The 25,391-nt window shown below is 40.4% G+C and overlaps 1 protein-coding gene across 6 annotated transcripts in view; it reads left to right on the forward strand.

Moving 5' to 3' along the window:
• The first annotated feature begins 912 nt into the window (after positions 1 to 912).
• The window catches only part of grid2 (glutamate receptor, ionotropic, delta 2), a 463,092-nt gene continuing 438,613 nt past the window's right edge, over positions 913 to 25,391 (forward strand). For 4 of the 6 annotated variants that reach the window (XR_007887378.1, XM_051421450.1, XM_051421452.1 and 1 more), the window contains exon 1: positions 913 to 2,023. Coding sequence is in view for 4 of the 6 variants with exons in the window: in XM_051421450.1 (XP_051277410.1) it covers positions 1,936 to 2,023 (88 nt within the window). In the remaining 2 variants the exon portion in view is untranslated. The remainder of the gene's footprint in view (positions 2,024 to 25,391) is intronic. The other 2 variants (XR_007887379.1, XM_051421449.1) reach the window with 2 other exon arrangements.

The raw sequence follows: 25,391 nt of genomic DNA on the forward strand, positions 1-25,391 counted from the left end.
GTGAGTTGTTATATAAACATTTAATAATAAATCAATAGCGTCAAACAGGAGGAGTGAGAGCAGCTTTCACAGCATCAGTATCACTGTCAGTTTAATCTCCCATTCCTTGAATGCGTACACAACAGTCAATCCAATGGTAGCCTGAGGCTCCCAACACTCCTAATCCCTAATCCAAGGTCTGGGGCAGATTAAGAGGAACCCTGGGGACTCCAGACCTTCAGAGAGGCAGGGATAAATGGATGATAGTGGGGGGTGTGGATAATACCCCTAACCCTACCCCTAACAAAAAATAAAACACAGGTCACAAAATCATCAGAATGGAAAAGATGGACAAAAGGATGGGAGGACAGTTGCAGGGAAAGAAAATAAATTTGTACATGCTGGAGAGGAAATGGCATATGATGGACAGATGACAGCATGCTGTCCCAGTGTTTTATGTATTCGAGTAAACTGATCGGAGGGAGAATGGCACAGGAGTCTCCTCAAAACACACAACAGCAGCAAAGGTAAAGTCCATGGAAACAAACTGATAAGGTAAAGTTTTTTTAAAAAAATGAGAGCTCGGTTGGTGACCCAGATAACGTTACACAGAGCTATAACCAACTGGCACCCCCCATCACCAGCTCTTGTTGAAATGAGAGGTAGACAGCAGGTCGATGACTGGCTGATGTGTCCACGGTAGAAGTAAGGTCTCTTCATCTGTCCCCCCCCTTCATCCCCTGCCGCCCTGATATATAGGCACATCTCGTCTCTCTCTTTCTCCAAGGTAATTCCAGACCGTATAGATGGGCGCCCCAGCTGGCAACTGCTACAGCTCAGAGTTTCTGCCTCTCTCTTTCTCTCTCCTGGGTCTCCTCCCTCTCTGTTTCTCTCTCCCTCCCTTCCTCCCTCCCTTCCTCTCCCTCCCTCTCTCTCTCTCGCTCTCTCTCTCCCACACGGACGCGGCATACCTCCTCTTCACCAGCCACCTTGCGTGCTGGGGCTGACGCGAGTACCCGCATACAGAGTGCAGAGTGCGGAGTGCGGAGTGTCGTTGCGCGCATCCTCGGTTAATCTTTCTCCAGATAGCCTAGCCTACATTTTTTCCCTTTTCTTGACGCAGAAAAGAAGAGTGGCTTTGGAGCTCTCTTTCATTATATGTGTAAGAGCCTTCTCCATCTCGGTGTCTCTCTCATCTCTGTAGGAAACTAGAGACAATTTCGGAATATGGTACCTCTCTGTGGTAATGCCATGTGACAAGGCTTTTCATCATTTGGCATTTCTTTTCCCCCTCCAACAAAAAGTCGCTGTGTTCGTCTGTGTGTTCTGGCGTTGGTGATATCCAAAGAGGGGGGTTAAGTGAAGGAAAAACAAAAAGCTCCTGGTGATAATGGAAGTTTTGGCCGTTGGCTTGGTCCGCTGAGGCTTGCTGCTTGCTGCTGGTGCTTTGGTGATTGGTGCAGGGGGGAAACTGCGTCGCCAGCTCTAAAAGGCTGGGAATCACGGGTCATTATAACGGGACCTGCTTTTCAAGATAACTAGGTTTTCCCTCACGTCATCGAATGGTTAAAGATTTATTCCTGTAAATGAGCGGCCACATCCTCCAGACCCTCAGTTCGCCTTAACGCAGCGGCGTTTGGATGCGGTTTGTTTTCTCTGCGGCTCAGCGTCTCTCCGCTCGCCCACAATATGATTTAATGCTGGGAGGAATTTCAACAGGGTACCAGTCTCTGACTACCCGGGGATCTCTACTTATTTTCCTCTACAGACAAGCAACACACTCTAACGTCAAGAGGAGAACATCTCAAGGCAGATATTACAGGGAATTTCCTTGACCGCCCTACAGATGGACTAAAAAAAAGAAGCTTCGGTTCTCCGGATTTTAACTCTGTTCGCTCTCACTCAGAGAGCTGTGGTTTTCTCTGGTTTTTTGGGGGGGAAATATCTTTGGACAACATGAAAGTTATCTCGGCTATGTTGCTCGTTGCCGTTTTTTGGAGCCAGGAGTGGAAGTCGGCGCTCTCGGATTCAATCATCCACATCGGTGAGTTACTGCGCTTTTTCTCTCCTAATTCGCGGCCACAATAAGGCTCTCTGTGCGCCTCTCAGGAAACAGATTGGAGGTTTCAGCCTTGATATGCGCTGCGCTGCTTAAATCACAGCATCGCTGACGATTTATTTGACGCCCTGTGCCATTTAGTGGGCTTTCCTATGAATGTAAATCATTGCATTCACGACGTACATACTATACTTGAAATGGGGTTCAAGCAGATCATTTGGCACAATCACTCCTCTATATTACTGGTGAAATAAGGAACTAGAGATCTGTAATGCGCCATTATGGATAACGTTTCAAATGAAGTTTGCATTTTAGTTGGGGGTTTATTGACCATCAGTTGCTTTATAGTCGTTTATTCCAGGTGGTTAATATCATTAATTGCCACATTAATTGATAAATAAAGGCGGTACATGCCAAGTAAATGAGTTACAGAGTACAACGTTTGCCGTAGATTGTCATATATTATAATGGCTGTGTGCGCACAGGATGCGCGAAAAACAGGTGGTTTAGGATGGCGTGATGTTGCCCTACATGGCAGGAGGATTACCCTGGATGGCAGCAAATTTTCTACTTATAGATTTTCCTGAAAGACAATGGCAATTCCACCTTCCATCGTGATACTGCAGTGCCAGGAGGAAAAAAAAAGAAAGAAGCGTTTTATGTCCTAACGTCTTTTCCTCCTTCTACCACCACCGGCAAAGTGTGGCACTGTTGTGTTGAGTGTGATTTCGACATCAGGGAGCGTATTCTTTCAGGCGATGTAGCAGCGCCTCCGGCAGAGAGACAGGGAGAGAGAGAGAGAGAGAGAGAGAGAGGGGTGAGAGGACGCTGGAAAGCGTGTCTTGCAGGATGAGATGAGGACGCGAGGTGGTGGTGGGCACACATAATCGTTGCACAACTCGGTGGCCTCGAATGGGCGATAGACCAGAGAGAGCAGTGTGTAGGTGCGTGAGTGTGAGTGAGGAGCAATCACACGCACACACACACACACACACACACACACACACACACACACACACACACACACACCAGCAGAAAGATAAGCACCTGTCCATGTTGAACTGTTATTTGACCACATTATGCACATGGGCAAGATCCCATCCATATTTCAGCACACTCACACGTATAACACATTATAAACCGGCAATCTAACCCACTGCATTAGCCTGCCAGGGAGGGAGGACTGGCCTGTTAGATCCACTTAGGCCCTGGCCAGCTGATTTACAGAGCAGACCCCAGGCCAATTTAGAGGCTACCTTGACGCAATTTGCCAAGAGCTGGATCTGTTCAAGGTCTTCTCTGGGCTCTGGACCAAGCTGATGCTTCATATCAGACTTATAACAACAGCATGGCCAAATGAATGAGATTTACACGGGTCAAGTAGACGGTGAATGTGTATTATCTAATTTGCAGACAATGGAAAAGGCAGGTGGTATGCCAATCAAGCGATTTAAACCTCTTTCTGGGGCAACAAAATACAGTAGTAGATGATGTTGGTTGTGAACTAATAGTTTAACTGGCTTTCCAGTTGTCATGGGTCTTTATTTAAAGAAATCCAAATGAGGTTGTGCAGATTGTTAGTTCAGTACAGTAGGAAGGCTGATGGATTATTAAGTCACACAAGCATGGACGCCTCACCCTACACAGAGGGTTGTAAGCCGCGGTTGTAGTTCTACGGGGGATGGCAGTGTAATCCACTGGTTCGACAGATCATCCCGTGACTGGATGGTTTGATCCCAGCAGCAGCCACATGTTCTGCAAGTGTCTCACGGCAAGACACTGAAACTTTACCTGCTCACTGACTGTAAGTTTCTTGTGATGGGAGTGTTGGCAATGTGACTAAAACCCCTTGGTTATGAGACATTTTTAGACTTACCAAGGCTAAGACAGGGCTGTTCAGCTATGTAGGCTAACTGCGCTGGTGTTCTTGGCAGCTACTGAAACTGGGTCAAGGTTTTCTATATGTACACTGACTGGTCTCTATTCTTTGTATCTCGGCTAACGGGGACTATATTGTACCTTTCAGACAAGGTGTCTCTACGTTCTCTGTATAGACTGAAACTAGACCAGTATCATGTAAGTTTAGTTGAGGTTTTTGCTGTACTGGAATATACTGGCTAGCAGAGACAATTATCACAGTCTAAGTTAGAATACCTATTATATGTTCTGTACTGTATTAAGCTCTGCTATATGTCTGCCAGAGTATAACTATGCATTCATTAGCAGCCCAATACTACACTATACAGATTGTATACTCAATAATAAATAGATAGTACTCTGTGTTTGTGTTTATCTGTCTGTCTATATTTATATTCACACAGAATGGTAAACATAAAGATGGATAGATATATTGTAGTGCACTGTATTATAGCAGTCAGTAGGTAAAATTAGGCTCTGCAACATGGGATTTATAGAAGGAGAGGCTCTCAAATCACCTCCAGTTTGCAACATAATCCATACAAATCCCAGATATACGTATGAGGAGCAAATTTAGTGACATGGATAATGAGAACGCCCAGCTATTCCTCCTTGACCCTGTAGTGGGAACCAGGCCAGTGAGTGGTTTCCAATTAGTAGAATATACAGTGGATGCTGTGTGTAGTTTATTGGTTGGCTGAATTTGTTCCTGGTTAGTTACAACTCAATTTAAGCAGTGTGTTATGGGTTACTTTCCGCCCCTGCATAAACAAGCGTATGTGCATGTAAGTTTCTCTCTGTGTGTGTGTGTGTGTGTGTGTGTGTGAGGACAAAGGATCAGTGTGGGCTGTTGGTTGGGTTGGTGTGTTTTCAGTCATTGTGTCTTTTATTCACACTCTCCCCTCCACCTTATTTGTAATCAATAGTTCATTTCCCTGCTAGCCACGAGTACTTTGAATCACAACAAAAGGTTATCACCTCAAAAACAATACTTCTCTTTTCTCATTCTGCCACCCTCACACTCCACCTGTCACTCACCCCCCTCCCTTTATCCAAGCGTCTTCAGCAGACCTTGAAAACAGCAGATAAACCAGGGTATGTATACCGTGGAAACAACTAAAGGAAAGAGTATTCACAAAAGGTGGTATTGTGTCAAGGAAGCAGGAGCCACATTAACAATTCAGTGGTTTCTACATGTCAGAATTTAGCATTTTGCAAGCTGAGATGTTTTTATATCCCTGAAGACCAGTCCAATTTTCTTCACTCCATGTTCTCTCCAACTTATACAACTGACCTGTCTGTCGGTGCATGTGTGTGCGCACATCACATTGATTTAGGACTGCATGAGAAAGGAAAAAAAGTACTATACCCAGCAAGCACACCACATTGACATGTCAGAAGTAATCCCTCTTTAATCTCGTTGTTGCTGCTAAAGATGGAGTGAGGGAAAGATAGAAAATGAGGGGGATAGACAAAGAGAAATGTATATCAAAGGAAGAAAAGATGGAAGAAGAAAAAGACAGAGAGAAACCAGAGAGAGAAGGTAAACTTTGTGTTGTCATCATCTACCCTTTTTAACTATCTATACTCCAAACCATGCCATCCTATCACAGAGTTGCCTTTATATTGGTGATATTAGCAATAGTGACTGGCAGACGTTTTCATCTTGCACTGTCCAGGCATTAAGTGTGATTGAGCTGCTGGGGAGCTGGCACCGCTGCCCGTCTTCCTCTTGCTCTCTTTTTCTCAGTCTCTCTCTAATGATCAGCATGCAGAAGGAAAGGGGGTGGGGGTAAGGGGGGTCCGCTTGCCTGTTGGTCCTCGCTGCATCGTGTGCTGCATGGCAATGGTCCTCTGCTTTATGAGGGCGGTTCATATGGATTCTGCATGTGCGTGTTAGAGAGACGGAGAGAGAGAGGGAGAAAGAGACCTACAGATAGAGAGCGTGTGTGTAAGTATGTTAGGGTTGTGTGTGTTGTTGATTAGTTACACTCAGAAAGTCACCGTGATTTATGCAGCCAGATTAAGTCCTCACTTTGGAACCCAGTGGTTTTTAGCCATGCAGTGTGTCAGAGTGCATCCACTGGCTCACCATGCATCCCAGATGAAGGGAAGAAGCCAGCAAGTGAGCCTGGTTCACCCCGATTCAAATTATGTATTGCACATTGGCACACTTCTTCCTCCCTCACGCATTATTCTGGTACCAATCACTGAGACACAGTATCTTAGATTTGTCCTGGCTGTACTTATGAGTTTCAAGTCTTGGTCCGAGCCGGGCCTGATTAATATCATTCGTAGTAGTTCACACATTTCAAATGCCAAGTGATGGAATATTGAAATTAATATAAAATTGCTACATATGGCCCTGTGTCTTTATCTAATATAGATACATATTACAGATCCCTCTATGGTTATGGTCTTTGTCTGCTCCTGGCTAGATCACAGCAGAGTAGAAATTGAATGAACACTTGGATGAAGGGGAAGGAGAAGCATTTTTTCAGCACAAGAAATTACCCACAATCACTTTTAAGGTGATAAAATTGTTCAAATTACAAATGATTTTAAGATTAAAAACAGTATTCACCATGATCTTGCATGGTCTTGGGCATCTAATGCCTCGCTCTATCATTCCCTTGCAATGTGGCCTGAAATAATGTGATGAGCCCATAGACTCTATCTGCCATATTATACCTGAAGTCATCAGTAGGGTTCATTATCTTGCAGTACACCATGAAATTTGTACAGGACACAGTGCAAATATACACATTAAAGAACAGCCAATTTGCTTAATAGATTCTGGCCAATAATTTAGTTGAATCACTGATAAATTTGATCCATCACTGTCAACAATTCTCAAGTACAGTACTTCCTTGATGTGACAGTGTACAAATACAGAGATTGATACTGAGTGGGGGGCATTAAACACTTAAGATGTTTTATGTTATCACTTGTTGTTTTCTGTGTTGCATTACTCAAGATTTGATGACCAAAAACCAGCATGTGTGGTCCCAGAATATGTGACATCAGACTAATTACTCATGTCCACTGAGATCCATTTATTGCAGCTCTGGCTCTCCAGTGCTGTTGTTTAGCATTCACAACATCCATATAACTCAAATGACAGCTAATACTAGATGACACAGATTTTGCACATGATATGATGTCAGATTCTGAGCTGTAGACGTTTCTTAGAGTTGCAAAATATTGATGTACTCTTTGGATCCACATTAAACAAGATAGTCCAACATTTGCATGGACCACATAACTAATGATACACAAAATCAAAGCAGTAATTAGTTTTTAGGAACATTTTAATGAAGATTTCTCTGTCATTTAGATGAAAGGGACATGGAGGGGAAAAAAAGAAGTCGTGTCATCCTTTGGACGCCCAGTTCAGTTAAGGTGACGAGGGAGGGATCAGCCGTAGATTATTGGATCTATGCAGTGTGTTCACGTGTGTGTGTGTGGGAGGGGCTCAGCCCCTCAACAGCTGTGATTGAAAGAGAGGGATTTCTGTCATTTAGATGGAAAGAGTTGAAAGACTGAATGAGAAGTTTTTGTGGGGTGAGGAAATAAATGGGAGGAAGACAGAAAGGCAGATTTGTCCCGGCATGGCCTGGTTTTTCTTTGACTTTGGTGCTATTTTAGTCTTTTCCAGGGAGAAGGATTTCTAAACATCTCAGTGTGTGTGAATGGCTGTTCCTTTCTGGTTTTGTCTACCAGTTTCACAGTTGTCAACACCGCTTCCTCTTTTGAACTATCAACTTCTGTTTGTGTGTGCTTGCACGTTTGTATTTTAATCTGCCCTGATTCTGAAGGGGCAGTGTGTATTAAAGGCTTCACATCTTTTGAGTTACGTATCTATGAGACTTGACAAATGTGCTGCTATGGCTGGGAAGATTTAGCACCTCACCTGTACATAAACATTGGTGTTTTATGTGTGTGTGTGAATTTGATTCATAGAGGTGCAAACAGTGTGTCCGGTTTTTGTATGTTTGTGTGATGTTTGAGACTGTTGTGCATCCTCTTGTGAAGGAAAGAGACAGGCAGGAGCTCTGACGTCTGTACCTGGTCACTGAGGCAGAACCCTTAACCAGGCCACAGAGACAGAGACAGAGAGAAAGAAAGAATATATGTGTGTGTATTTCTGAGGTTGAGATGGACTGACAGGTAGCTGTGAGAAGAAGTATGATTACTTTTCTGAGGTTGACTGCAAATGTAGGCATGGAGAGACAGCTCAGCCCTGCCGAAGGTGCTTCATCTCACCGCAGCAGTCAGTGATGCAGGTAGAACAGACCAGATGGCCTGGGAAGGACTTGTACAACACAGGCCCTTGTTCCCGGATGATTGTATTGTGCGTTTGTGTTTATCCAGTCGACACACGCAGAGTCACACATGCTTAATGTCATCTGAGGACAAAAACCTTTGTTGTTCACCAGAACAAGTGTCTGCTTGCATTTTTGTGGCGATTGACTTGAACCGCTTCTATGAGCACAGAAGCATGCGTATAGATCACAGACAGACACACACACAGACACACACTTATCCAAAATATTAAAAATGTAAGGGCATGATTTTGCTCTGGCTCTGTACTTGCTCTGCCAGTGGCTGAAAACTTGCTCTTTATAGAATGTAGAAGAATAGCCACTATAGAGGCCTTGAGGACTGACAGTTACACTTTTCTGGATAATGTTACATCCGAAAGTGCCTTCCATGTTCCAGAAGTGATGAAATTCAAAGTTCTGATGTAATTTTGCAGCTACACATAATATGTTACTATGGTCACAGACGTAATTTGGGGGGGGTGACAACATGGGACATGTTCCCTGTAGTTTTTACCGTCCAAAAAACAATGTTATGCTATAGTAAACAGAGACACGTCAAGCACTAGGACCAAGCAGAAAAAGGGCTGCTCAAGCTGAAGCCTGTTTCCCTTAGTTTAGACCGCCCACAAGCTCCTCGATTGGCTCTGCCGTTTCTTGTGTGATTAACCGTCCCCGCTGTCACTCCATCTTGCTTGCACATCGGTCTGCTAGTTGCCCAGGAGTCCTTATTAATCTGCCACTGTAAATTGGGCTTTTGTTCTGCCTGGGTCATGTCAGCTAGAAGGATTGTAATATCAGAGGTTTCATTTACATTAACGTTTGAATCGGTGTTCATGTGCGTATGTGCGTGCTTGCGTCTGTGTGTATGTGTGTTTGGTAATTTGGCGCATCCAGGATGTCTAAAATAAGAAAAGTGGACATAAGAGACTTCTTTAGAAGTCAAAGTGTAAGTTTATTAAAGAAATGTGTTACACCCATCCTCCAACACCTTCATCGGCTCCCAATAAAGCAGCATATCCACTTCAAGATCCTCCTCATCAATTTCAAAGCTCTCAATAATCTTGTAAAGTTTCTTTGAGTTTTAAGTGTAAAATTGGTGGTACTGAGTTGGAGTGAGTGACTGAAAGAGTTAGAGTTTTATTAAAAATACTTGTGTCCCCCCCACCTCTGAATTAAAAATTTCGTCCTTGGCGATGGTTGAATACTCTGAGATATACATGGTGATCTGTATATATAAAACCACAGCAACTATGCACAGCTCAGAGTAATTAATCACACTATTTGACAATTTTGATTCAGAGAAGAGAACAATACAGATATGTCGAAAGTAGAGTAATACCATACGTGTGGTGTGAGTCTTTTTCTGGAAGAGTGCTTGGTGTGGATTAGGTCTATGTAATCACATTAATGATGAGAGAAACTTCAAAGGAAAGGACTGTCAGTTTTATTTGTGCATGTGTGTACATTTCTATGGATTGTGCTGTATGCACACACACACACACATATATATATATATATATATATATATATATATATATATGTATGTGGGTTTAAGTGTCCTTGAATGTAGTTAAGCCATTCTGTACTTCCTACCTTCTTGCAGTAGAGTGAATATTTACAGCTGCCCTCTCCTCCCCTGCTCTCTTTCTTTCTTTTTCATGATCTTGTTCGCTCTCTCACTGCCGACAAATCCTGTTTTAGTCTTCCAGCAATCTTTTCTGTGTCTCACTGGGGCAGAAGGTGCCCTGAATGTGCATAAAATGTGTTTTTGTATATATTCGCTGTATATCGTTTTTGAGCACATCTCCAGACCATATTCTGCCAGCATGTGTCTTCATGCGTGTGTGTGTGTGTTTGTGAGTGCCAGCTTAATTTGCTGGCAGTGCCTTTCTCTCTGAATTATTTCCTCTGCAACCAGTCATGGACAGGCTGCTTTTCATAGCACTATAAAACACAGAAAGCATGGCATTAGCACGTTTCTTATACTATGTGTATACACGCACATAAACTAAATCCTGTGCGCTTACACACACACACACACACACACACACACACACACACACACACACACACACACAAAGGTGCACACAGTATCCACGCAGTCACACACACGTAAAATGCTTTTAAGTCCAAGGAACATTCCCTTTATAGTTTTTTTCTTGCTTTATTCATTTGTAAATAATACAATGAACAGAAACCATATACACTTGAACTTGTCGTACAGCCTTTCACATGAGTGAGCTGCTGGGGTTTTGAATCAGGCATACTTTTTTCTTAAGAACACCCCCAACACACACACTCAAACAAAGAAAATAACTGAATCCTTTTGAATATGCATAATTTGCCTGACCTCTATGTCTCAACATGTGAAAGCTTTACCGCCTTCATTAATACACAATGTTTACTGAGCGGGGTTTATGAATACACCATCACAGACTTACAATCTCTAATTATATCACACCTTAGCTGTGAATTTTCACAACACTCCCACAACTCTCTTCATATATTTGGAAAGGAATTAGTTTATCTGCAACGGATTCAAAAAAATAATCAATTCTTAGGAAGAGGAACAAATAATGTTTGGGGGATTTGTTTTTTTGTTGGGTTTCTTTAAGATTAAACCGGTTGAAGTGCAATGGAGTGTGCCAGCTGTGTAATGCGAAACCAAAGTATGTTGACGATACAATTGACATGTAAAATGATATTACACATTTCAGCCTGAATATGGAGGAAAAACAAGTTGTTGTGGATGCCTGACACACGAAGTTTGCTCAGATGTGCAGTCGTATTCAATAATGATTATGCCATTTCGAGCTTGGTCATTCAATAGACCTTTTCACGGCAGCCATTTTGGGCTCACTGGAAAGGCCCATAAAACAAATAGAACCATTATTAGTGTCATTGGTAACACCTGTGATTACCTTATGGTCACCTTGCTTGAGTTACACTTTGGTTGAGTATTATTTGTTTTAAGTTTGGTGTGTGTATGTCTAAACATGTGATTGTGCACAGGTTGCTCTTGCGCCTGTTGAATAATGGTTATTTCATGTCTTCCCATCACAATACCATGTGAATTTCTACAGCACTTGTCTGTTGTCAGTCAAACCTTCTTTTCTTACATGCTTTTTTTGTACTCCTCTCCAACATTTTCTCCTTCACTGTTTGATTTTATTCTCTTTCTCACTTCAACTGTCTTGTTCGTTCTCTCTCATCCTTCTCACCTCAGCTCATGCATTTTCTTTTTTACTGTCTACCCTTTTTGCCTCTGCCTCAATTTTTTGTCCTAGGTTTTATTCTCTGTACCTACGCTGTATCTCAACCTTATATTTTGCCCATCCCCTTTTCCTGTCGTCACTCCCTGCATCGCTCCCCTCTTTCCCTTTTGTTTCTACCTCCCCCTTGATGTTTAATCTGCTGTCAGCGACTCCAGAAAAAGGCGTCGGAACTGAGAGGTGTTCAACACTTTGATAATCACTGTCATGGAATCGTTTGTTTGTCTGACACACTTGGCAACACGTCACAGAACTGCCTGCTTGTGCCCATCTGGATTGTAGCTTTCAATCTAATGTTCCTTTAGAATTTGAAAAATAAAATCAACAAATTCATTGGAAGAGATCAGTAAGAGCACATATTTGCATATGGCTTGTGTTTTTTTTGTTTAGAAAATGCTCTCCTCGGTGTGCAGGTACAGAGGAACTGACCACTTTTATTCTTGCACACATTAACAATTAAAGGCTTCCACTGCTTATCATGCCCGTGTTAGATTGCTGTGGTTAGGTCACTAATGTTAACCTGAACAAATCGTGATTTAACTTCTTAAATCAGAAATGAGAGAAAGGGTGAGAGCTTAATAGATGGTGTATTAAGCACAACCTCTTTCTGTCCCATTATTGTGATGTGTTGTACCGCACATCACATTGAACAAAACCATTTGAGCGTTAGTCATGGCTAGAATGGACTGACTCACAGACCGCAGCCTCCCTCGACAGCTGTAACCCTCATTAAATGACCCACAGCCAGTGCCAGTGTAACTGAATATCTGAAACACATTCACACTTGTTTTTGTTGCCTTCACGCCTCTGACGTGAAAATTTATCTAGAGGTGTCAGAGCAAGGATGTATATGTGTTAGTGTGTGTGAGCACTTCTTTTATAAGAATGACTTGTAAGATGGAAAAAACTGAATGCACAGGGGTACGTCTGTGCGTAAGAACAGACTCTGTTTTCATTGTAATCAAACAATGTTACACATTACAATTAGTAGAAATGCAATGAGCTAAGTACTATCAAACCCATGTTGTATGCACAGGAAACAAAAGTGTCCATAGGCACATAATTTGCATGTGTGTCCTTGTGCACATAGAGGTAGAACAGATGATAAAACAATACCTGCTCTTTTATTCAAGCTGTAGAGGCACTATGAGTGGTCCAAACCTGCACTGATATAATATTCCAAAGACATTACAAATTAATATAGTGTACCCTTGTATTTATTTCAGTTCTGTCCCCCGTGTTCAAGTTCTAAAAGCTCAGCATATACGCTCCTGGTGAGTTGATTATATATTGCTCCACATGTTTCTTACAGTCAAACTACCTCTATGTGCATCCATGCAGATCAGTGTACAGTAGATTGCAACACCACAGATCCTGAGGCTAAAAAGCTGCACTGTGAAATGATTTATGCAGACACTACATGCAGTGCAAACAGCATTAGGTAATAATAAATATGTTAGACAGTAACAGTAGGGGGGTTAGAGTTGGCTGTGTTAGCCATTCAAACAGCACGACGTGATGAGCATGTGATATAGGTCTTACTGTATTACTGCAGGTCCCATTGTAGGTGCATGTTTGTGTTGCACTCTCCCATATTTACAGCGATCATCATATACGTCATTCAGACATTAGCATACAACAATAGTATTTTCCCACTTTCCATATACATGACATGGTATTCTGCGTGGATGTACCGGCCTTTTGTGTAGCGCTTAGTAAATCTACAACTGCTTGTCTCTCAGCTGCCCCCAATGTGACATAATTCACAGCTTTATAATAGCTTACAAATTTGTATCCTCAAGCAGGTCGAATAAAAACTTCATTGTTATTTACAGCAATGAATTCCACTGGGACTGGTAGCAAGGAGGCTGGCATATTGATCATGGTTGTATTTTTGTGCTGATTACACAGTCACTGTAATAGTTACAGCATTTAGAGGGGATTGTGTGTATTCCACCTCAGACTGTCTGTTTCTTAGATTTCTATTATTGATAGTCTTCAAACTAGAACAGTCGTAGTTAAAGATATATGCTCATGTATCCCATGAGTTTAAAGATCTCTGAACCCATATTTAAACCATTTGACATTGAAACCTAGTACTGAAATTTATATGAAATGAGAAAAGATGATGTGGCAGCATGCACGTATAAACAGGAATATGTCTTTTAAGAAAATATATTTTTAATGTATTTTATGATTTTTTTATGCTAGCTTCCATTTTTTTTAAATATGAGATTGTTCTGTATCCCAAAAATGTTTCAGTATAACACAGAAGTTTTTACCTTCATGATTCGAAACCAGGAACCCCTGAAGACATGTCTTACTTCAGAGTACACTTGAGGACAACCAGTACTTCTTGGAAAAGAATCTGTTATTGAGACAGCATCATTAGAACCTCTCTGGCTGCGGACAGCCCCCTAGGCTCTCATTCTCCCCCCTTTGCTTTTCACTTGTTTTTCCTTTACTCCACTGTGTCAGCCTCTCTTCTCTGCATGCCCCTCCTGCCCACACATGCACCGTTTTCACTCCAGGCTCTTTAACCGTCTGCTGACCTACAATCAAAGGAAAATTCACATCTCTGTTTTTGTCTTCATCAACCTTATATTCTCCTCTGCTTTTGCTCAGTCTATTTGTTTGTTTTTTTTGTTATTCTCTGTGAATATCTAAGGCGCATTCTACTTGCTATCAGCTTCATACATACATATGGTTGTAGTCTCTCAGACAGATTCTTTCATAGCTATACTAGAGAGGTAGAGTTACGGGTATTTGCCTCTTTTGAATCTGTGTTATATTATGTACTATTCTGAGGAATACAACAAAACCAATACTCTGCTCAAGTGCTTTCACAGACAATACTCAGTGTGTAGTTCACTTGGAAGAAGTAAAAACTTGGACATGTGCTCCTAAACTCAGAGGCATATGCTGCAAAGAGAGATAGTACTACAATAAACCACAGCTTGTGAAAAAATCTATACACTATGAGAGGCTCAGGCTCCTTGGATTCTTCACTCCCCTGCTTCAATCTGCCAATTAAACTGCTTTAACTTGTCTCAGTCCACTTTTCACCTGTCTGTCTTCATTTGGCATATCTGTCTTTGAGTTAGAGTGTCCATATGGAGTAAATATGGATAGATGTCTAAACCGTTTTTCTTTTCCACACTCTTCATAATTCCCTGCTGTTAGCTATTAGTCAAAAAATATGTTTTTGGGGAAGCAACTCTGATAGTCGTACAGATTTTGTTATCTAGGATGTAAAGAAAGGATCAGAAAGGAAGATTTATCTTTTGTTTGGCAGACTGTGATGAGTGAACTACATTTTCCACCATTGAAACCTTTTAGTTGCACTAAAGTTGCTAAAATAGAAATAATTAGTAATGTTAAATATATTTTGCCATCTGCCTCACTGCCATTTTGTTTTAATTACAGGTCTGCCCACTTGCTCGCATTTCTGAGCTGTTACAGATCTCAGGAGATCTTCTTTATGGCAGACATATTTGACTTGTCATAGCGGGAGAAGACCAGGTGGAGCTAATAATGTTAATGATGTCTCAGATTTATTTAAGTGTCCTAGAAAGCCACACCAGTGAGCCATTATGCGCACTACCTGGGGCCTGGGATGGGATACAGCCATTATCAGTGTTAATTAATTTCACCTGTTTTTACTACTGCGACATGACAAAAAGTAAGCCATGAAAGAAGTTTGTAACACAAAACCAATACTAAGAAAGCATTTGTATAATAATACAATATTGAAAACAATTTTCACAATGTTTCACAAAGCAGTGATTTAACATTTTATTGTGCTTGCTTTTTCAGAAAATGCAAAAGTTAAGTTAACAACAAGAAACACAGCTGTACATACATATAGTAGGTCAGTTGTTTCCCCTAATGTTTTCCTCAAAACTATATTTAACTAATGCAGTCTCTGCCTTTTTCGCCTCCATCTCGTCCTGTTCATGCAGAAAGTCTCAATAAGATGAACAGTTATAGGATACTGCTGAGTGTAGTGTAGCCTTGCCTTTGTTTTGTGAGTTCAAGGAAAGCTGTGCACTTCAGGCAATGTGTTGTCTTTGTTTAAGAAGAGATAGGACCCTTAACATTTAGACTATGTGCACTAAGTAAAATCACCACTAATGCACCATAATGTAAGTCATAAGGCAATGTTTGGATGAGTATAATTGGAATCTTTTGCTTACTGTCTTCACCCTTCAAAACACTGAGAGGCAATGAGAGGGAGAGAGAGTATGTGCTTACTTTACCTTTGTTATTTATAACCATTATTCACTTGGCTGAAAATATCTCTTTGCGGTATTAAATAAAAAGAATTAGAACTGGGTACTGGTAATCCTTATGCAAATGTCTTATTCAATTACACTGTGGTCCTGAGCATAAGTCTTGTAGCTAAATCTTAAAAAGTTAAGCTGTAAATCCTCTTTAGTCTGAAGGTCCCAGCTCTAATCGTCAGGATATTGTTGTTTTTGGTCCCATTAATTCCACTGATTTCCGGTGACCTGTGTGTGTGTTTGTACGTGTGTGTGTGCAGATGAGAGTATGAGCGGGTGTTTTCTGTGTATGCCTATAAATGCTTGTAAGGAAAGGTCACTCTGATTTGTGTTCCATGGCCAAATCGTCTATCTGTCATTATCCAAAACTTATAGTGCACACTTTCATTCATACACACACACACACACACACACACACCTACACACCTACACACACACACACACACACACACACACACACACACACACACACACACACACACACACACACACACATATTTAAGGGAGTTAGCAGAGCTTAGAACAGGACATGCACAATAGGACAATGCTGTAATTCAGGAAAGGTTTAGTGGTGAGAGGGAAAGCAAGAGTGGATTAGCATGTATCGTGGCTACAAGGCAGCACGAGTCCAAAGTCAACATACAGCACTAAAGTGGAAATTACTTTAGATGACAAAATAGAGCCGTGAAATTAATGCATGTGCGCGTGCTAACTCCTTTTTTTTTAACAATGGTCATACTGCAGTGATGGTATGAGCATTTTGTGTACTGTCAGGTGGATTACTGCTACTGCGTTATGTCAACAAAGACTGTATGACAACGTGTGTGTGTGTGTGTGTGTGTGTGTGTGTGTGTGTGAGAAGAGATTTGTCTGTGTGCCTCAGTAGCAACGCCCACTTCTGCCAGATGAAAGACCCGAGGGAATAAGTAACTTACAGTAGTTTGGAAAATTAACATGGACCAGGCCCAAACAGCCCCTGAGACCAATAGGGCCACTTTTATGACACGGAATACAGTAACCTAGTGGTTTACAGCGGCTCTCGGGTTGATTGAGAGAGGGAGGTCGGGCGTCAGCACCCACCTCCGAAGGCCTGAGCGGGGTTACGGCCCGTGTGCTGAGCTGACAGAGCGTAGGCCAAGAGGTTGTGGACTGGCGGTTTCTTTTTATGTGAAGATGAAACCATATTATCATCACTTTGTTGTTACCGCTGTTTACATTCCCCCAAACGCAAATTCAAAAGATGCACTGCAGAATTATTTCCTGGGAGTATAGGTGTGTGCATATACAAACTTTCATTTTGTTATACAACCTTGTGTTTTGTTGTATTTCCTGGTTGAGTGTAATATCAAGGAAATACAATATGCTGGAGACAAACATAAAGGTGATGAGTCAAACTTGAATGGTTATATGGAAAGGTGATAGCAGTACTGCAGATGCTATCTATTTGTGTGTCTGTCTGCATGGATATGACATATACAGTACGCACTTGTAGAAGTTGGAGACCTTGGCTGTCAGCTGTTTATGCTCACATACACAGACACTCTCCTATCGAGTACCGTCCTATTTGGCTGTGCAGCTCAGCAGAGAGGCAGAATATGAGAACAGACAGTCTTATTTTTCCATCTCCATGTAGTTGCCGAGGGTTATGCACACTGGACAGCCATCTAACCCCAGCATATTACTGTGCAGTCAAACCAAATCAGGCGTGTGTGCATGCTCTCATACTGTATGTGTAAGTACTATAAGGGTCACCTCAGTGCACAGTGCTTTGTACAGTATGTTGGAAATTGTATGTGCTTACATTTTTTAACACACCGTAGATGTATTATGAAAGTGTGTCTGGGACATGTGCTGGCATGTATGCATTTATACTGTATGTTTCTGTATGCGTGTGTGTGTGTGTGTGCACATGGAGCCTACATCTGTGAATATATGCAGCATGCAGGGGAAAAATCTGTGTAATGTGTAATGGGCCTTAATTTCCTAAGGGGAAAAATGATAGCACTGCTGAAATGTAGCTTTACTAGAGAGAACGGTAGAAGAAGTTGCACGAAATGAAAAGTGAGCTAACATTATGCATTCCAGTGGGAAGTGGCTAAACAGTACCTAATTATGTAAGTCTGACTATTTGAAATAATGTTTAAAAGCTCCCATCAGATTTGTTTGATTTGCCCTCTTTCACATTTCTTTGAAGTTGTCAGGGAGATGTCGAGGCGGCAGTTTGAACTTGACAAACCCAGGTTATGTCATAAGCAGAAAATGACTCCTCTGTGATTTGGGGGTTTGGTACTGCTTTATTTTGATATTCCTCTTACCTAGATCTTTTTGTGTGCACATAAGTATATGCATTTCAGTGTATTCGTTTTCTCAGTTTTGTCAATTCACCTGAAAACCTCAGTCTCTGTGGTTCAGTTTAAGTGTGCTATAACAGCTAGGCAGTTAGAAGTATGAACCTGTCTTTGTCTGAATCGGGTGTATGGGAATTGATAAGATTTTATTGTTACCAATGCCATTATCAGTTCTGCTTATCGGACAGATTCGTTATCAGTTCCCTTACTGATTTCTTCTCTTTTTGTCTTCTATAATGGATGGAATGAGAATATTTGTATAGGATTTGTCTTACTTCAGATTTTCTAAGGCAAAGAAAAAATCTAATAAGCCTGCCTGCGTGGCACTAATGTTATTATAACAGAGGATGTTCGCCCTCGGTAACAGACATGTCAAATACATGGCATTCCTTGAATTTAAGCCTGTTGCTGGTGTTTCCAGCCATACTTGAAACAATTATTTCATTATGAAATTATGAAATAACGAGCACTGTTGTCATCCCTCTTTGTAAAGTGAAGTCCCTCTTTGGGCCGTTTGTTCCTCTCCGCCATGACTCCTTCTTTGTTGCAAGTTTCCAGCAGTAAAGACACATAAGTGATTGTTGATGATTGTTTTGCAATGCGCAACTGTCAGAAAAACATACTGGCATCAATAAAAAGAATTGATTAGCTCTGCGATTCTGACAGATTGGACACTTTGGAACTGATTCTTGATTCTCATCCCTAATCAGGTGTTATACAATTTGAAAGACAGGCCAGGTAGTAAAGTGTGATAATATGTAAAAAAATTAGAATATACAGTGTAATGCCTTTGTTGTCGATAGTCTTTATCGGCACTGTGAACTGTGAACAACGTGTCTGATCAAGCTGGTCATTGCATCTGTTTCAGTGAAATAGCGTAATGCTTCTGGGGGTTTTGAGAATAAATGTAATATATATTTATGGTGTTTAAGGCATTATTGTATGTGGCATCAAAAAGCTAGGTGCAGATTGAAAGAAAATTAGGTAAATGCTTGAACAATACTATCACACCCTCTATAGTACAGGAAACACATTTTGGTTAAAGAAAGAAATTGAGTCAGTGCCTTGTGAAATAGTTTTCTCTTACAACATTTTGTGCTTTAATACACATTTAGTAACAGCTGTCATCTTATAACAGCAGATATCGGAAGGATTTTGTTGAATTAGTAGTTAGTATGCAGTGGGAGAAAGATCTCCTCGACAGTCAACAATGAGTACAAGTTACGCACTTTATTCCGAGGTGCAACATCATGTTTGTGCTGTGGCCTTAAGACATATGTTTGAATGTTTGTGGTTTATGTGCGTGCTTTTTTAGGTTGTTATGCAATGGATAGTGACTGTAGTCTGAGGGGAATGCCTTTGGCAGAGTGAGACAGGAATGGCAGAGTACATGCTTTTTCAGCACCACTATCTTATATCATTTGAGCTGGGCTCCTGCTTTGCCAGCTGCCTTGGGTGGAAATATTCAGCATAGAAATGATAAGTGGTCCCTCTTTCACATAATGGCAATATTTTAGTGAGATCCTGCTCTACATCCTGGCATGCTGAACTATTTTGACAGTGGCTGAGGATACGTATAGGTCATTTCATGTTTCAACTGTGATTTTGTATCTACAGTATATTGGTTTGGTAGTTTAATTTCAGAGTTGTGGTTTCCAGAAAGATTCAGAGGGTGCCATGACCTTTTTTTTTAAAGGGAATAAAATTCATTTCTCATGTGAAAAAGCCATCTTCTTCTCCATCCTCTCAGATAACTCTCCTACCAAGGGGGCAACATAGACTGCAGCAGATAGATCTCACCACATCCTGGCCTTAAAGCATAATATTGAATAACTTCATTATACTGAGTAAATCAACTTATAATTAATTTACTTAATTATATTATTTTTTCTATACTAGCCTAATGGCATCATGTGTAAGCTGTCACACCATTTTAATGAGTATATTGCACAAAAGGCAAGCAGACCACACCACTGGGGAGTAAACAGGAAAGAACAAAACAAAGATTCAAAGGGGAAAAAAGCTTCATGGCCTTTTTTTTAAACAGGTGTCAGCCTAATAGAACAGCTTTTCTTCCTCCAGGACAAGCAGGAAGGAGCAAAAAAATGTTGTGAAATCAAATGCTGAGTCAAATATGACACATCATCCTCCAGGCTTTGAATATCAATGTGCTTTATGTTTCCTCTTTTTTATTAGCAAATACAGCTTTTAAATGTAAATACCTACGTCTGGCAGTGATGGCCCGCGGGGCAAGGCGCAAAGATTCTGCAGGCTGTCATCCTAAACCAAACCACAGCCTCTTATTTTACATTTTAGCACAAAACCACTCAAAGTGTAGATGATTAAATTTAAATGTGTAAAAAAAAAAACAACTCTATTTATGTAAAATAGTAGGTTTAAATCTTATTAAAGTTAATGTTTCCGTGGAAGACTCATCCTAAGTGACCTCGGAAGCTGTTCAGTAAATATAACCAGCAGCACTATCACCAGTGCCAATCACTGGAATTTCATGAGGCTGGTAAGTCTCTCCCTTCATCTGTCTTGGCAGGACATTAATGGGGCCTGATGAGGTGTTGTCAGCTACCTGCTTTGCCAACATACAGGCTAGGTGCTGCTGGCGCTTGTCATTGGCATCAAATGTGATGTGTGTGTGTGCCATTAAGTGAGCCAGTCTGATCTGCCTTACTTGACTATTGATAACAAATGGTACAAGCAGCACAGGACTGTTTTATAATTTCTAGTCTAATATAGATGGTGCTTCCATTTTTATTTACTGCTAAATTTTGAATGTAATTTAACAGCAATTATTCAGAAGCCAGATAGTATGTTTGGCTCTTACAGATCATGATAGTCTTACTATCACTGTTTAGATTGTATAATATAGCAATTAAGCTCCAACACACAAGTTTACCATAAGAATCACACTAAAATCGCATGGAGGAGAACATAACATTTCAATGTTTATTTTTAGAAGCTTTTACAACAGCTTCATTGCTGCTATGTGCAGCATTGTTTTTTTGTTAAGCTCATGCTGAGTATACTCAGACTCACTGTGATTCACTCACAAGTGGCCATTTTCTTAATAGAAAAATTCAGCAACAATAATAGCTGGCATAATGTCTTAATCCTTAAAGACATTCACTGTGTACCTTTCTTAAGGGTAATACTGCACAAACACCTATTTTTACATCTATCACATTAACATTAGCATTAACATTGACTGCTTAAGTTAGCTGTCAACTCATTATTATCTGCATCTATATTCATTTCATACTGCTAGAGTGAAATCTTTGATATGCAAGCATTTGAATATAATTATAAACCTAGTGGTGGAACTGTCAAATTAAAAACCCCAAACACAACCTAATAAAAGTAAAGTTAAAACACAACTATCAGGTCAAAAAGAACAAACCCAAACATCTATATTACAACACAAAGGAAAATTAATAATATATACAACCAACAAGCAAGCGAAAGGGCTCAGGGTTTTTAGCCATCAGCTTTTGTATGTCTCAGGTGCCTTCACTTTAAATGTACCTTGCTTTTTCTCCCCCGTTTCATGGGTCTCAGTACCTCTCACTTCCATAAAATACGAAATAGATAGTCAAGCAGGGGCCTTTGCGTTTTACCCTCTTTATTTCTGACCAAAAAGGTTATGTGAAGTAGAAGCAGCATTTTCTATCCCTGAAACTACAATAACATCTTTCCCCCCTTTCTCAATTATGAAAGAGATGTGAAAACGAAAAGGATGTAACAGTGAAACATAGCGAAAGGGAAACAGAGGTTAGAAGAGGAGAGAAAGAAAAAGATTTTCAGGTATCTCTTTCTGTCTTCTTTGGTATGTCTGTATGTCTGATAGCGTCTTTGATAGGGTCAGTCTGGGGCCACAGAAAAACATGACTGGGAATGGAATCACCCGTCTACCACTTTCTTATTCCTATCTCTTTCTAACATCTCTCTAGTAGTCTGTCTGTTTCCTTCCCCCCCCCACATCTTTGTTGTAAGTTCTCACACAGACTGAAAATGAATGACACTCATTGATGCAGCGTGGAACTGTATATACTGATGTGTCTTGCAGAAGTATAGAATACTTTTATATATGATCTGGCACTGCCCAATGATTGTAGAGTTCCTTGTATTTGTATTTGTTTTTAGGTTGTTATTTTAAAGGACGATACATTTTGTGATCTTTGTTTTTGTCTTAGATTGTTGCTTTGTTGTCTGTTTAGATCAGTATTGTTATAAACTGTTAAATACAGAACAATACCCTAACTGCATTTTTATAAAAGAAAATAAAATAAGTACAGGATACCGAAATTGTCTGTCAAATGACAGATAGATTTCTGTTTTGAAAACCATCAGATTCTCCATTTAGGGGTTTATGAATCAGTGGTGCATAGTGCATAGCACTTTGAGAGTGCACAGGTTGTGGTAACTGATTTATGTTCAATTTCAGCTCAAAAACAGACAGAAAAAATGCTGCCGATTGGTGAAAAGGGTTAGGAATACATTGTGTATGGCCAAATTACCTTTTTCTTTATCCAGTGAACACATTTGTTTTTGTATCACAGTGCTCCAAAAATGTCTGGAGCAGATCCACCACAGAAAACATTCCCCTAGGAAATCTTATTGGCCAATACATTTGTCCATAAAACAGGTTGGTTGGCAGAGGATATGACTGCACATTTGCTTTTGACGTGGTTTGAGCAGGCATGGAAATCAAGTACAAAGCAAGGTAATCTTTGACACCAAAACTGCACGAATGTTACTTGTACATGCACTACTGCTCTGCTTCTGTTATTTACTGTGGACACAGCCATATTTGCTGCGACTCACCAAAGTAGAACATGGGCACAAGCATAAATTAACCTCTTTGTTGTCATAAGATTACAACCAGCTCCCAAATGCTGTTCCAATGTGGATCCTTCCACTTTAACCATTCTGTTTAGGTAGGCATCAAGAAGAGAATTGTGTATGGTGTTCCCTGGCCAGCATAAAACTTAAACATATGCATTTTTGGATTTAATTTACCCAATAAAGAGTTAGTACTACATTTCAATACATTTTTACCTCAATTTGTTCGAAATCTAATATAGTAATTTACAGTAATAAAACACATTGCCTTAAGACATTTAATTCGTTTTTGTCAATTTAAAGCAAATTACGACCATGTGCAACATATTGCTCATACTTACCCTTACAGCAGTGCCAAAACAAATGTTATTATAATGTGACCCACAGTAGTGAAGTGGAACTGTGTCTTGGTGTTCTTGACGATACACAGCCCTAATTTGCTTCATACAGCTACATGGTCTTTCTTTTCCTTATGAAGACATCAGAAATAATTTACCAGTTCCTTCAGCTCTTATTTAGGCCTTGCTGAGATAAGGCAGATGCTCATAAGACATTTATGAGCTCTGTTCTTTAAATAAAGAGAAACAATGAGAGTTTTAGTTTTCATGATCTTTGAAAACTTCTGCTATTTCCTTTTTTTTAATTTGAAAACTTTTCTTATGTACTTCGTAATACCCACATGGCTACTTGCTCAGAATAATTCCATTGTTACAGAGAGAGAAAGAAAGAGAGAATGATATTGGGACTTTGCAGCTGTCGGCCATTGTATGCAAATAAGATGAACTGTCATATTCAATACCATATGAGTCCATCATGATGCATAATTTCTCAAAAGCAGTGTTGCAGACTGAAAAAATTTTCTCCTTGCAACGCTCATGGAGTGAAAACAGCTACAGGGCACACAGAGAATGTACTGTCCTGTACTACTGAGTGAATTTTACCAATGAGAAATATTAGTTTGAAAAACTGAAAAACTGCCTGTCTCAGGGTATCCGTTTTGGGGAAATTAACAAGGTGATCCAATGGACTGCCTGATCAAGTACCCATTATCCTCGACACTCACATTCAACCATATGTACGTGTTTGACATGCCTACAGTATGTATAGTATTAGGTTTTTCTATCCTCTTCTTATAGTCATTTATTTCCTCCTAAATCATGTACCTGATGACAAAAGCACAGAACGAGCAATAGCATGATACATACATGATGAAATTGTAAGTGACTGTAAAACAAAGAAACATGCAGTTACCAGGTAAAAATGACATCATTATGCTACATTTATTGCCCCTGCTTCTATTCATCCCCCAACTGTAATTGTTTCTCAGTGGTTCCAAGCAGATGCTAAGCAACAAGAGAGGTCCTTGAAATGACTTGATGAGAGGGAGAAGGGAGGGGAAAGATGCTGAAAAAAAGTAAAAGAAAAGAGGATAAGAGTTGTTTTTTTTCAAAAAAAGCTAAAGCGTTAATTAAATAGATGGAAATAGAAGATGAGTAGATATGAGTGGGAACAACTGTGAGATTACATGTCATGTCATAAAAAAGTAAGAAATTGACACTTGAAGAGGATAGGAACAATCATGCTTTGGGCAAACATGCATTAGATTCAACATTAGAGAGGAAAGGAGAGAGAGAGAGAGAGAGAGAGAGAGAGAGAGAGAGAGAGAGAGGGAGAGAGAGAGGGGGAGAGAGAGAGAGAGAGAGAGAGAGGGAGGGAATGGCCTTGGTGCCCTCAAAGATTTACACAGTCTAACGGCAAACTTGGCTTTCAAATTGCAGCAATAGAGGCTCTGTCTGTTTGCATGTGTTTGATGATTGCTGAATGAAACTTAATCTGTCATAAATATAATTTGTAAGATAATACAATAAAATATGTTCATCAACACTAATGCCAATAAGTCATGATAAATTTGTACTGAAATTAAGAGATTTTACAGAGCTAGTGCAGGAAAGTGAGGCATTCATTTAGTTTCAGCTTTTAATTCCTGGCTTTGCCAAATGTTTGTTAAACCTATTTGGAGTAGCTTTGTCCTTTCGTTATCCTTCCTTTGTTTGGATGTAAACAGATTGAGGCCTTAGAGGGCGCTTATTTGGGAAATCAACGCAAACTCAGGAATCATGGCGTAATACCTGCAATTTATTTTCACTTTTAGTTAATAACTCTAAAGTGTCCACGGAAGACAATTTTTAATCTACATTGACTGCACTGACTCAGAAAAGGGAAGGGGGGTGAGATGAGAAAACAAAAGTGAGATGGAGTTGGGGATGTGAGGCGTTTGAAGGAGGAGGTAACAAGTAGACATTTGGAGTGAGAAATGAGAAAATGAAAAAGTAAAGTTAAAAAGATCTAAGGAG

This window comes from Dicentrarchus labrax, unplaced genomic scaffold (assembly GCF_905237075.1).
Source record: "Dicentrarchus labrax unplaced genomic scaffold, dlabrax2021, whole genome shotgun sequence".
NCBI lineage: Eukaryota > Metazoa > Chordata > Actinopteri > Moronidae > Dicentrarchus > Dicentrarchus labrax.